At 39.9% G+C, this 15,044-nt stretch overlaps 1 protein-coding gene across 4 annotated transcripts in view; it reads right to left on the bottom strand.

Moving 5' to 3' along the window:
• Positions 1-867: 867 nt before the first annotated feature.
• The window catches only part of LOC119967382 (syntaxin-7-like), a 52,806-nt gene continuing 38,629 nt past the window's right edge, over positions 868-15,044 (bottom strand). For all 4 annotated transcript variants that reach the window (XM_038799877.1, XM_038799876.1, XM_038799879.1 and 1 more), the window contains 5 exons: positions 13,682-13,725; positions 8,280-8,373; positions 6,177-6,249; positions 3,281-3,363; positions 868-1,769 (listed from right to left, as the gene is read on the bottom strand). In XM_038799877.1, the coding sequence (XP_038655805.1) occupies positions 1,674-1,769; positions 3,281-3,363; positions 6,177-6,249; positions 8,280-8,373; positions 13,682-13,725 (390 nt within the window). In that variant the 3' untranslated portion in view covers positions 868-1,673. The remainder of the gene's footprint in view (positions 1,770-3,280; positions 3,364-6,176; positions 6,250-8,279; positions 8,374-13,681; positions 13,726-15,044) is intronic.

Genomic DNA, 15,044 nt, shown 5'->3' on the forward strand with positions numbered 1-15,044 from the left:
TAATCAAAGCAGAATCTCAATACCTACTGGAAATTACAGTGTCATGAGAAAGAGCTAAAATTGCGGCCTGAACAACCTGCATTTTAAGACAATGATTATGTTCCCGTGTTTTGCAGACTTCCGTAGAGGATACAAAATGTTATTGGATGTCTGGTTACAAAATAAATTTTAAGAGCAAATATATTCTGGGACAGGGATCCAGAATCTGTTTCTTAGATGATAGCGCATTTTTTTTGCTTCGTCCATTTGAGGGTAGTCAAGATTTTTCATAACCAAGATACTGACAATAAACTCCTCTCCCTACCCAAACCTCATAGCTTACATATTACGAGATCCTAATTTTTACGGCAACTCATCACTTGTTAGGGAAGGGCGTCATGTATGTTATCAAACACTGATACAAGACTGCGATCCGATTTCTGTTGAAGGTGATCAGTATTTATTAGACATGTATATATATATATATATTTATTTAAAACAGAATGTTTCTGAACACAACCTTAATATTACAGCAAAGATATGAAAAACTGGGAACGGTGTTTCAGTAACATGCTAGCTTTCTGCAAGAATATAAAAATGCCAGGTATGGTGATCCTTACTGCGAGTGCAAATAGTCTTAATAAATTCAGTTGTCTTCTGCTTATTGATTAGCTTGTATTTAGTAACATTCCTCCCCCTCCCCCCTTCCTCCCACACAATGTTTTGTTGTGGCTATGTAACCAGTCTGAGGCATTCCATTTGAATTTAAATATTCAAAATAATAGAAATAAAACGTTCATTGGTTTTCACGTCGAACCTCACAAACAACATTTGTGGCTTATAAAATGAATATTGTCTAAAGTTGCTTGACAGTCATGATAGCACAACGATATTGGCAAATAGTTTATTAAAGCAGCATATTTGCATTTTGTTCAGTCTAATTTTAATCCAAATCTGAAAAACCATATGGAAGCATACAATCTCAAAATGGCACAACTTGTATTAAAATACGTAATACATCCCCGAGGAATATAAATATAGTCCTTTCTGTATTGTTCATATTACACACAATACAAAGGGATGTATAGGGTACAAAGTCAGACTAGCTCCATTCAGTGCAAATATTGCAAACACCAGATAATCGCAAGTTAACTTGAAGAAGTCTTATATACCGTTAATATGACAAGTGCATTGTTCCTTTTTAGAGATTATTATGGGCAGGCACATAATCAAAGCTACCAACAAATGAGCAAAATAGAAAAGGTTAAACTGGCACCGTTTTAAATCAAAACTGAAAAATCAATTTCGGCACAGGTCCAGACACACTTTTACCAAATGGAATGCCTTTTGCTGGAAATTAGGTCAAACATAAATAAATCGACAATAGTCAGCAAAGCTTGAGGATTAGAATGTGGCAACCAGGCATGGGAAAAAAACATTGTAAGACATGTTGTCCCAACCATTAAGAGATTTAAAGTTGTATGTTATTAAAACAGTGACACTTGAATTTGTGAAGCATGGCATTATAAATTACATGTTCTGATTATATTGCTAGAAAGCCACTTCTGAGATGTTTAATTTTCTAAATTATTTGTTTGAATAAAGTATTAGGCTTCAGTAAAATAACTCCAATTCTATTAATGTTAACATTATGCCTGTTTTCAAGTGCAATGTCTATGCTAAATCTTCAGAATTCATTTTCTCACAGAAGCCCAGATAATGACTCCCACTACCACAGCTAAGACTACCAATACAACGATTAATATGAACATCTTCTTACGAGATTTCCGCTGTGGGAACAAAAGATAAATCTAATTACTTCTAAATATAATGGAGGCAAATAAAAATACATTTAAATCTACCAGTAGGTAGATTTCCACTGTGAGATAAGTGCGGCACTCTACAGCTAATTACGCATGATGATTAAATAACTCAACAATAAACTGTAATCATTAACTTTTGTCATATAACACCTTAAAAGTAATGTAACGTCTAAAGGCACTTCACAGAAGCATCATAAAGTGTGACACCAAGCCAAATCAGAAGATATTGCACACGATCCAACAGAAAAGATTCCAAGTGTCATTTGTGGTGGCATTTGCTGGGAGTTCGCCACTGCTATCTCACACGGTCACTTTTTTGGGTCCTAGGGAGCTTCTCACAGGTTTAACCCACATTTAGGTCGGGATTTTTCAGCGTGCTCGCCCGGCAACCGGAAATTCCCGCCAGTGGTCAATTGACCGTTACATGGTCCCTGTCCTGTCTGTGACGATGTTGCGGCAGGTGTGGCCAAAAAGTCCAGGCCTTAAAATTATTTTCGGGCAGCACGGTGGCATAGTGGTTAGTACTGCTGCCGCGTGGCGCAGAGGACATGGGTTCGATCGCGGCCCCAGGTCACCGTATGGAGTTTGCACAATCTCCCCGTGTCGGCATAGGTCTCATCCCCACAACCCAAAAATATGTGCAGGTGGATTGGACTTGCTAAATTGCCACTTCATTGGGAAAAAAAAATTATTTTCATCTCTAGGGAGGTGAACTCATTGGTCAGACCAACTCCTGAGAGATCAGGACGTCATTTTGAAAGGTTACCCCGATCTCCAAGTGAGCTTGTCGGTCTCCCACCCCTCCCCCATCCATTGGCAATGTCACCTTCCCCACCCTAACCCCACACACATGAGCATTACCACACCCCACCATTCCCCAATCCTCTCGAGGCTACTTCATACCCACTCCCACCCTTCATACCTCCCTCCACCCTCCTTTCATGGGTATGGCCCACACCCTTGTCCGGATAGACCTTGCGAGGCTTACTGGCTGCCGGTAAGCCCGCGGGATGCTTCTCCGGGCAGCGTCACACTCCGATTTGTGCATGACATGGCCGGTTGATCACACCCATAAGATCAGATCACCAAAGGCTTGGCCAACGATGTGGATTTTATTAAGTTCTGTAAAGGAGGTAAAATGAGGCAGAGAGGATGGAGACACGGAACTGCAGAGCTTGGGCCTAGGCAAATGAAGGAATGGTCACCATTGGTTGAGCAATTAAAATTGGGGATCAGAAGAGGCCAAAATTAGAAGAAAACATATACCGCTAAGGGTTGCGGGGCTGAAAGAAATGAAAAGCTAGGAAGGTGAACAAAGATGAAAATTTTTATATCAAGCATTGCTTGTCCAGTGGCCAAATGTGAGGGAGTGGGCACAGGGCAAGGAGAATGAGAATGAAAACCAAACTTATTGTTAATTTAAAATATTCCATCTGCCTTGCAATTTACCCACTAAACTTTCCAAAAACGCAGCATACCTGGTAATCAGATGCTCTGCTCAGCTGTTGGTTTGCTTGCTGAACATGTACTTCAGCAGTTTCCACATTAGCTTCTATGCTATCTACAGAAACAAGTAGGAAAATTTACATTATCACTAAAACAAAAGGAAGTTTTCATATGTGAAGAACTAACCTACATTTATTCATATCCACTGGATATCAAAGTTCTTGATAAGGAAGGCATAACCTTTGAAGTCAAGAGGCCAAAATGAACTTTTCTTCAACTTATTTTGTTTATATGATTAAGATTACAATTTCAACGGTTCTCAAGCATTCTACCATCATAATCATTCATCCAGATGATTAGTGGACATTCCAAAATAGAGAATGACTTTTTTTTGGATTATCTCTTAAAAACCCTAGCAATATCATCAACTAAATTAACAAAGTCAACCTAGAGACCAATGATCATATAAGGTGACAGACCAGTGTATAAAATATGTCACAAGTTATATTTAGCAAACTATTACGACTCAACCACATACAAGTCCAAGACAAAAGGATCACAAATCGGTACAATTCAAGCTTAAACCATCTAGATAGCAGCAACTTCAACTTTATTGTATTTTGCATTAGGGTTAGTGTAGTTCCTTTCCAGAAAAGATAAAAGACCAATCAGAAATAGTGAACGGATGGAGGGCTGGGTTAAATGATGTTTACATGTGAAGGTCACGATCTTATACTGATTGACTAGACTGCACAAGCTGCGCATCAGTCACCAATTTCCCTCATTACTATAGAATAACAAAGGCCAGACATGCACACATTCAATTCATTATAAAGTCCATTAACCCAAAATAATGAAGCCTCTATAGTCTTATCTGCGAATTCAACACTCGCTGGTGTTAACAACCCTATGAAGGCTGTGTTAAGTCCTGGGATTTCCCCTTTATTCCCTTAACATCCCTTTACCCTATCTGCTTCACCCGATGCCGGAGTTATGTAGTTACATTGTGTACCTTGTGTTGCCCTATTATGTATTTTCTTTTCATGTACTTAAGGATCTGTTGAACTGCTCGTAAAAAAAATACTTTTTCACTGTACCTCGTTAAACGTGACAATAAACAAAATCAAAATCCAAATCATGGATGTTGGTGTGCAACTCTGGGAAATAAGTTACGATCCGTCAACAAAAGCCTACGGACTTTAACATTTTATGAGGCCTCTGAAGTAGCTAGAGGTCTATATTCTAATGGTATAGGAAGAAACTGATGCCAGGCAACGTTTGAAGTAAAGCTAACCGTAATTACAACAACTATTATGGAAAATAACAAATACGTCAACCTTGAATACACATGGATGCAATTTCTTAAAAGGACAGTCTCCTTGGGCTAATTAGACCTTCGAATATGATGATAGGTAGATTTCAGAATATACATATTGAACAAAAGCAGAATTCAACTTTCATGATCTGATTCTGATTGTTTGCGAATTAGACAATTTCTTTGGACCAAATCACCCAATATTTTTCAGTAATGGAATCACACTTTCACACCTATTATACCCAAACACCTCCCAATTAATACCCTCCTTTCTTTAAATTCAGTACATCATTCCACATGCACAGGCATTTATGCAGTACCATACTGCATGTTGAATCATGAAATATTGTAGCGAATACTGGGAATTAAACTGCCGGTTACAATGCATCCTATTTCATAAGAGCTATCCTTGGATTCTTGCTCCATATTTATGTTGCTATAAGTGCAAGTACAGTGCAGTACTCGTGCATAATTGAGTCAAGAACCACAAGGATGCTTCAAGCAAAATTTTAGAAGCTATATTAAGCTGTAATGAAGATAAACTGCTGACAGTATCTTCTATTGGACTTATTCAGCTAAGTTTATAATTTGTAGGCATTCCAGGAGCTAATCAAAAGAGTAATTGTGGTTCATTATACACTCTTTCGGAAGTCATGGATTTTGTTTTGGTTGAATAAATAAGATTTAATTGATGTAATCAATTAAAGGACAATGCAAGAACCCCCATCTTCTATTTAAAATTGCAATTGGTTTACTTTGATTTGGCATTAATTAGCAGAAAAGAAGAAATACACAACAACAGTAAATCACCAGATACATCATTCATCAAAAAATGTTAAATACCTTAGGATGCATACTTCCTGTTGTCATCATGACCGTGGCAACAATCACCACTATAAAATGTGATGCTAACATTTCCTACTTAATTCGACTAGGTTACCTGTCACAAAGACAGTTTCTGTCTGTAAATAACCATAATGCTAGTTTAAGCCTCTGTTGCGGTTATTCATGAAGGCGTCACCTTCTCAACCTCGCCCCTCACCTGAGGTGTGGTGATCCTCAGGTCAAATCACCACCAGTCAGCTCTATCCCTCAAAAGTGGAAAGCAGCCTATGGTCATCTGGGACTATGGCGACTTTACTTTACCTAACCCTTTATAATAGACTAGAATCCCTACAGTGCAGCAGGAGGCCATTTGGCCCATCGAGTCTACACCGGCCCTTGGAAAGAGCACCCTACTTTATATATTATATATTTAAAAACAACCACTTTTTCATCAAAAAATTGCACTGTTATGTACTTTTCCTATTTCAAAATTCTTTTCCGGATTGAAAAGAACCTCAAAGGCAAGTCAAACGTTTTGACCAAATAGATAATGGAAACTTGTTACTGCATTAAATTTAGTTACTTACACAACAGGAACAAAATCCATGACATCTGAAATAGTGTACAGCAAACAAAATGTCTCATTTGATTAACTTCTGGAAAGCCTACAAATAACTACCTCATCTCAAAATGTTAGTTAGAAGACATTGCCACTCGCAGCAGTTTTCAAATTGCTGTACCTGATCCCAGAGCACAGCTAAGAACATATCGGAACACAAGATGCTTACCAACCAGGTCTCCTTGCTCATGAATCATCATTCCCAAGTCTTTAAATATTTCATTAATGTCCAGGATATCAGACTGAAATGAACAACAGAGAGTTATTTTACAAGTTAAAACAAATACTAAGATGTGTCCCAACTAAGTTAGTTGATTAAAAGTCTATTTGTAACTGCACTGTAAATTCTATGATCTTTGATTTATTTGGCCCAATTGGGGAATTTCTGATTGAGGTTCACCTCCCTCATTATCTATATTTCATATGTGCTGTTCATTGAGCATTTTCTGATTATGTTGTATAGTTAATAAAGATTTAATGTGCTTGAGTTTAGAGTTCTCTCAGAATTGACATTCCTACACAAAAAAGAATTAACATAACTTGCTTTGTATTTAGTACTCCTCAAACTATAGTTATTACATGCTTTCAGTGTATTGATCATGCCAGCTGAAGTGGATAATGGAGGAGAATGGAAAACTTGATACTTCTCCCAGGGGCTTTAATGCACACCTTATGATTTAATTTTAAAAAATATATTATTTTATTCTCCTCTTTTTTCACATTTTCTCCCAAATTTACACCCAACAATAAACAACAATTAGTAACGAATATGTTAAAAATGTTACTCAATAACAATTCCATCCTCCCACCAAACCCCAGACATTGGTCTGCATGTTAACATTAACAAATGACAAAAAGGAATCATGAATCACCCAGAGTCACCATTAACACATACAGTCCCCCTCGCCCCAACCCGCCCAGCCCCCAACCCCCCTAAAGTTCGATGTGATCCAATTCTCGAAAGTGCATAATGAATAATGCCCATGAATTGTAGAATCCCTCCATCCTTCCCCTCAGTTCAAATTTGGCCTTTTCAAGCGTTAAGAATTCCAGCAGGTTTCCCCGCCACGCCAGGGCACAGGGTGGAGGGGTTGATCTCCACCCTAACAGGATCCGCCTTCCGGCGATCAACGAGGCGAAGACTACAACATCTGCCTCTGCATCCGTTTCCAACCCCAGCTGGTCTGACACCCCGAATATGACCTCCCGAGGGCCTGGGTCCAGTTTCACGTGCACCACTTTAGAGATTACCCTAAACACTTCCTTCCAGTAATCCTCCAGCTTTGGACAGAACCAAAACATATGAACATGGTTTGCGGACATCATTTGCAGAAAAACCTTAAATAATATTTTCTGAAATAAATCTATTAACCCATTAATTTTAAAATGTGAGATCAAAATGATGTTACTATCATGTGCCAGATAGCGGGCAGGGTCCTTCTTTCCATAGAATACTGATTGTAATTCATTTGGAATATCAAACATTTGCAGCCTAGTTGGCGACAGATTTTTAAAATATATTTAATACCGTTATTTGATTTATTCCTTCAATGGAGTAATAGAAATGAAACTAGTTCTTTTCAAAGATCAGTCGATGACATGAGAGGAAAGCCAAGTTATAGAATAATCATATATGACGTGTAAGCCTAAGGAGCTGAACGGACCTGTCTCACTGGATTTTATGCCCTTCTGAGCTTTTTCGGGATTTAGAATTTAGATACTTGACCAAAGAAGAGGAGAATTGGATCAGGCTTTCTCGACTACTTATTCTGGACTGCAGAGAAGAATCAAAGGCTTGCCTTCACATCTGCAGACTGAGTCACAGCACATTATGGAGATGGCTAGTAATGATGACTGTTGATGAGGGGAATGTTGGGCCAAGGAGCATAGCCTTCTAAAAAAAAATAGAACCAAACCTTTCAGGAGTGAAATTGGGAAGCACCTTTTTATGGAATGTGGACAGAAGTTTGGAGTTTATCTTCTGAAAACAGCAGCTGAAGCTTGATCAAGTGAGAATTTTAAAATGGAGACTAACAGTTCCTTTTTAGCCGATTGAGGAATGGTCAGTACATGGGAGTCCAGTGCCAGATCGGCCATGGTCTCATGGCAGAAGGCTCAAGGGACTAAATGGCTGACCCCTGTTCCTGGGCTCCACTACTTAGCATATGTCCCATGGTGAATGAAAATTAATATCTGATGGTGTGAAGAAAGAATACAAACATTATGAAATGTGCAGTTTTATATAAATTGTTATGCAACAAAGAATACGTACCTCCAGCTGCTTAATAGCAGACTCTCGGTCTTTGATGAGCTCCAAGTCATCGACTGAAATTCCATCTTCTAACTGATCTTCAAACTGTTCTGAACTACATAACATGGAAACCAATTGTTAGTGTGGAGACAAGATAACTTAATTTTAATGTCAAAGCATTTCAGTTTTATGAATATGAAAGGTATTTCCTCATATTCCCATTTGTCCCTCATGCTCATACTTAGAAGTTATTGAATGCTGACTTATCTTTTTTAAAAATAAATTTAGAGTACCCAATTCATTTTTTCCAATTAAGGGGCAATTTAGCGTGGCCAATCCACCTACCTTGCACATCGTTGGGCTGTGGGGGCAAGACCCACGCAAACCCAGGGAGAATGTGCAAACTGCACACGGACAGTGACTTCTTGCCTTCCAAAATGAATCACCTCACACTTTTCCGCATTAAACGCCATTTGCCACCTCTCAGCCCAGCTCTGCAGCTTATCTATGTCCCTCTGTAAACTGCAACATCCTTACGCACTGTCCACAACTCCACCGACTTTAGCGTCATCTGAAAATTTACTCACCCATCCTTCTACGCCCTTCTCCAGGTCATTTATAAAAATGACAAAAAGCAGTGGTCCCAAAACAGATCCTTGTGGTACACCACTAGTAACTGAACTCCAGGTTGAACTTTTACCATCAACCACCACCCTGTCTTCTTACAGCTAGCCAATTTCTGATCCAAACTGCTAAATCACCCTGAATCCCATGCCTCCGTATTTTCTGCAATAGCTTACCGTGGTGAACCTTATCAAACGCTTTACTGAAATCCATATACACCACATCAACTGCTTTACCCTCGTCCACCTGTTTGGTCACCTTCTCAAATAACTCAATAAGGTTTGTGAGGCACGACCTACCCTTCACAAAACCGTGTTGACTACCCCTAATCAAATTATTCCTTTCTAGATGATTACAAATCCTATATCTTACAAACCTTTCCAAGACTTTGCCCACAACAGAAGTAAGGCTCACTGGTCTATAGTTACCGGGGTTCTCTCTACTACCCTTCTTGAACAAGGGGACAACATTTGCTATCCTCCAGTCCTGGCACTATTCCTGTAGACAATGACGACATAAAGATCAAAGCCAAAGGCTCAGCAATCTCCTCCCTAGCTTCCCAGAGAATCCTAGGATAAATCCCATCCGGCCCAGCAGACTTATCTATTTTCACACTTTACAGAATTGCTAACACTTCCTCCTTATGAACCTCAAGCCCTTCTAGTCTAGTAGCCTGTATCTCAGTATTCTCCTCGACAACATTGTCTTTTTCCTGTGTGAATATTCATTTAGCATCTCTCCTATCTCCTCGGACTCCACGCACAACTTCCCACTACTGTCCTTGACTGGTCCTATTCTTACCCTAGTCACTCTTTTATTTCTGACATACCTATAGAAAACTTTAGGGTTATTCTTGATCCTTCCTGCCAAAGACTTCTCATGTCCCCTCCTGGCTCTTCCTAGCTCTGTCTTTAGGTCCTTCCTAGCTAACTTGTAACTCTTGAGCGCCCTAACTGAACCTTCACATCTCATCTTTACATAAGCCTCCTTCTTCCTCTTGACAAGTGATTCAACTACTTTAGTAAACCATGGTTCCCTCGCTCGACCACTTCCTCCCTGCCTGACAGGTACATACTTATTAAGGACATGCAGTAGCTGTTGCTTGAACGAGATCCACATTTCAATTGTACCCATCCCCTGCAGTTTCCTTCCCCAACCTATGCATCCTACATCTTGCCTCATCACATCATAATTGCCTTTCCCCCAGCTATAACTCTTGCCCTGCGGTATATACCTATACCTTTCCATCACGAAAGTAAACGTAACTAAATTGTGGTCATTATCGCCAAAGTGCTCACCTACCTCCAAATCTAGCACCTGTCCTGGTTCATTACCCAGTACCAAATCCAATGTGGCCTCACCTCTTGTTGGCCTATCTACATGCTGTGTCAGGAAACCCTCCTGCACACATTGGACAAAAAAGGACACATCTAAAGTACTCGATATATAGCGTTTCCAGTCGATATTTGGAAAGTTAAAGTCCCCCATAACAACTACCCTATGACTTTCGCTCCTATCCAGAATCATCTTTGCAATCCTTTACATCTCTGGAACTTTTCGGAGGCCTATAAAAAGACTCCCAACAGGGTGACCTCTCCTTTCCTGTTTCCAACCTCAGCCCATACTACCTCAGTAGACGAGTCCTCATCAAACGTCCTTTCTGCCACCGTAATACTGTCCTTGACTAACAATGACACCCCTCCCCCTCTTTTACCGCCTTCCCTGAGCTTACTGAAATATCTAAACCCCGGAACCTGCAACAACCATTCCTGTCCCTGCTCTAGCCATGTCTCCGAAATCGCCACAACATCGAAGTCCCAGGTACCAACCCATGCTGCAAGCTCACCCACCTTATTCCAGATGCTCCTGGCGTTGAAGTAGACCCACTTTAAACCACCTTCCTGCCTGCTCTCTACTCTCACTACTCTCAACCTCCTGTATACTGGAGTTACAATTCAGGTTCCCAACTCCCTGCTGAATTAGTTAGGGTGAAGAAATTTCTCCTCTCCTCAGTCCTAAAAGGTTTACCCCTTATCCTCAAATTATGATCCCTGTTCTGGACTGCCCCACCATCGGGAACATTCTTTCTGATTTTACGTTGTCTAATCCTGTTAGAATTTTGTAAGTTTCTATGAGATTCCCTCTCACTTTTCTCAACTCCAATGAATATAATCTGAACCTACACAAGTCTCTCCTCATATGACAGTCCTGCCATCCCAGGAATCAGCCTGGTAAACCTTCACTGCACTCCCTCCATAGCAAGAACATCCTTCCTCAGATAAGGACACCAAAACTGCACAGATTTTACAGGCGTGGCCTCACCGATACCCTATATAATTACATTAAAGGGCAGCACGGTGGCACAGTGGTTAGCATTGCTGCCTATGGTGCTGAGGACCCGAGTTCGAATCCCGGCCCTGGGTCACTGTCCATGAGGAGTTTTCACATTCTCCCCGTGTCTGCGTGGGTTTCACTCCCACAACCCAAAAGATGTGCAGGATAGGTGGATTGGCCATGTTAAATTGCCCCTTAATTGGAAAAAATAATTGGGTACTCTAAATTTAACAAAAATAAAATAATTAAAGTAAAACATCTCTATTCCTATACTCAAATCTTCTCACTATGAAGGCCAACATACATTTTCATGAACTGTCTGCTGTACCTGCATGCTTACTTTCAGCGACTAATGCATGAGGACACCAAGGTCTCGCTGAGTATCTACCTGTCTCAATTTACTTCTCAGACAGCAAGCCATGTGACTCACATGTTTAATTGATGGAAACCATGTTTATTTCAATTCATCAGCACAGGTATATTTATCTTTTGCTACATCTGTGGTGAGAGAAGGGAGCTAACATGGAGTTTGGATGCCTCGGTCAAAGTTGGAGAGAAGTGGAAGGTTGTGGAGAGGGCGTGGAGCAGGATAGAGGGCCAGCGATAGGTGAAGATTGACAAAGATGTTGTGGACAAGACGACAAAGGGAATATAAATGGAGTTACTCAAGGCTAAGGTGCTGATAGTGGCAGGTTAAGAGATCAGAATATGTTAATGACAGAACAAAAAGGTAAACAGTGTGCCAAAAGAAAGCTAAAAACAGGGAACACGTGGCCCAAGTGGGGTGGGTGGGGGAAGGACAATGATGAGGATGAAATAAATTAAAATGAATTGCTGGAAAGAAAGATAGGGTGATGTTTGAGGAGAAATCTCAGCCGGAAGATGTTGTACTCAGAGCCAAGTTCTGAAGGCTGTAATGTGCCTAATCAGAAGATGAGGTGCTGCTCCTCCAGTTTGTGCTAGGCTTCACTGAGACATTGCAGAAGGCCAAGGATGGACATGAGAGCGGGGTGGCAAGCTGAAATGGCAAGGAAGGTCCGGGTCCCGCATGCAGATTCACGAAGGTGACCGGTTTAGCTCTGTTGACTGGACAGCTGGTTTGTGATGTAAGGCAAGGACAACAGCGTAGGTTCAATTCCCGTATTAACTGAGGTTATTCATGATGGCCCCACCTTCTCAACCTCGCCTAAAGTGTAATAATCCTCAGGTTAAATCACCACCAGTCAGCTCTCCCCTCAAAGGGAAAAGCAGCCAATGGTAATCTGGGACTATGACGACTTTATCAGCACCTTTCTTAGACTTGATTGCCCCCATTTATATTCCCTTTGTCTTTCTGTCCAGAACTCTTTGTCAATCTCCACCTATCGCTGGCTCCCTATCCAGGCCCACTACTCCATTCCACCCCCACCCCCCAAATAACAGTAGAAATCTGATCCTATTTACAGTTCCCTCTAGCTTTGACAAAGAGTCATCCACATTCGAAATGTTAGCTCCAATTTCTCTCTACAGATGCTGTCAGACCTGCTGAGATGGTATAGTATTTCTATTTTTGTATCAGTAGTATTTTTATATCAGCGGTAATTTGCATTTATCTTTTCAAGTTCATTCTCCTTCCCTTAAACTACTTTCCAGCTTGTTTATAAGCACATTCCTCCAAGTATTAAATTACTAAGATTATCACAGAATTCTTAGCTTCTAAAATAACCGGGGAGAATGTTCAATGTTGATCAAACTCAAAGAAGCATTAAATGTCACCCGAATCAGTGGTAGAACTCTTGTTGAAAACAGAATGTTGAGATTTTGAACCCCATTCCAGGATGAGAGCACGAAACACTAAGTGATCCTTCACTGCAATATTGAGAAAGTGCTGCACTCATTTGCTGCCTTTCAGATGAGGTACAAAATAAGGACTCTACTGTTTTAACGAGGAGACATAAAAGTTCCGTCGACACTATTCAAGAAAAATAGGGAGTTTTCCTGGTTTGCAAGAAAAAACATGACAGCACATCCAGCAGTGGCTGGCATGGAAATTACACAAAGGGTACTTGGGAAATAGCAAGATGTGTAAAGAATGACCTTCATTGTGAAGGATTTCACAAATCTGTTGCACATGGGGTTGGCGTGCAGATAGGTTTGCATAGATAAATGTCATTTTCATGCTTCAGAAGAGATGTTATACTTATTTGCCATTTCTTTGGGGCTTTACACAAATTAGCTGCTGGGTTTACCTACAAAAGCTATTGCCTGCAAAAGAGAATACTTTGGGTGTGAAGTGCTTTTGAATGTACTGAGGAAATGTTATGGTGCTGTATATAAACCAATTTCTTTCTTTCTGCAGAATCAATATCAAGCCAAGTGTTAAAATGATAGTGTATATTTACTGCTCCATTTAGTTGTAGTGAGTTATACATTCAAAATAGATTTGCAGGGGAGTAGACAATCGGTGGACAATGTATTTTCCTTACCTTTCAATTGATAAGAGATTTCCATCGCTTTGGTTCTCACTTGCCTAAAGAATAAAACAAACCAAGAATGAAAAAAATGATTGTATAGTATTTGAATTAGGTAAATCTATGATCAATTCAGATAAATAATTCACATATTAATTTTTTTTTGCTTAACTGATATATTGTGCAATTCGAACATTTTGGATTTCCAATGTTTTTTAAATATTCACAGCTTTTCTTTTCCCTTCTATATTATGAATGCTAGCAGATTATTCTGTAAACAGGGTTGGATTTTGCTGGCAGGGGCCACAACACTGATTCTTGAGACACTCCACGAGTCACAGCCTGCCAGCTTGAAAGTGTCCCGTTTATCCCTACTCTCTGTTTCCTGTCTGTTAATCAATCCTCTATCCATGTCTATATGAGGGCTGGTTTAGCTCACTGAGCTAAATAGCTGGCTTTTAAAGCAGACCAAGCAGGCCAGCAGCACGGTTCGATTCCCGTACCAGCCTCCCCGGACATGCACAGGAATGTGGCGACTAGGGGCTTTTCACAGTAACTTCATTGAAGCCTACTCGTGACAATAAGCAATTTTCATTTTCATTTTTTCATTTTCATTTTGATATGTTCCCCCAAAATCAATGATCCCTTACCTTGTGTATCCAAATTGTGTGGCTCCTTATCAAATGCCTTTGGAAATCCAAGTGCACTACATGTATTGATTTCTTTATATCTCCCCCACTAGCTATATCCTCAAAAAACTCGTCAAACTAGATTTCCCTTTATAATATTATGTTGACTTGTTCTAATCATATTATGCTTTTCTAAGTGTATCGTTAAGACTTAAATAGATACTTTCTCAAATACTAATCTTCTGAGTTGTCACAAATCCTTTATTGTTTTGGTTACTGCTCCCCTTTTCTACTTTGCTTGCCTTTTTGAAAAGTTATGTACCCTGGAATATTTATTCCATAAACTTGTGACCATGCCTCCGTAACAGCGATTATATTTAAGCCATTTATCCTTATTACTGCCTACTAGTTCATCTATCAAGCTCCATGCATTCAGATTAAGTGACTTCAATTTTATTTCTCTTTACTATTCGCTGCATGAACCTTACTCACTGATGCAGTATTACTCTTAAATTTCCTGTCCAATTCAGTTTGTTTTCACCCACATCAATACTTTCTTACGACCACAGCTTTTATCTTTGGATTTTTAATTTTCCCACCACCTGAACCCTCCATCCTTGTTCTTAGTCTAAAGCTATATTTCTCTACTCTGACCAAATTCATTGGTGCACCCGTGTTTGTACGCTGGTTACCATTACTATTTTGTTACCCAGCACTAATGCCTTGTCCTTTCCCTTTAACTTTCCAAA

Source organism: Scyliorhinus canicula, chromosome 6 (genome assembly GCF_902713615.1).
Source record: "Scyliorhinus canicula chromosome 6, sScyCan1.1, whole genome shotgun sequence".
NCBI classification, from domain to species: Eukaryota; Metazoa; Chordata; class Chondrichthyes; order Carcharhiniformes; family Scyliorhinidae; genus Scyliorhinus; species Scyliorhinus canicula.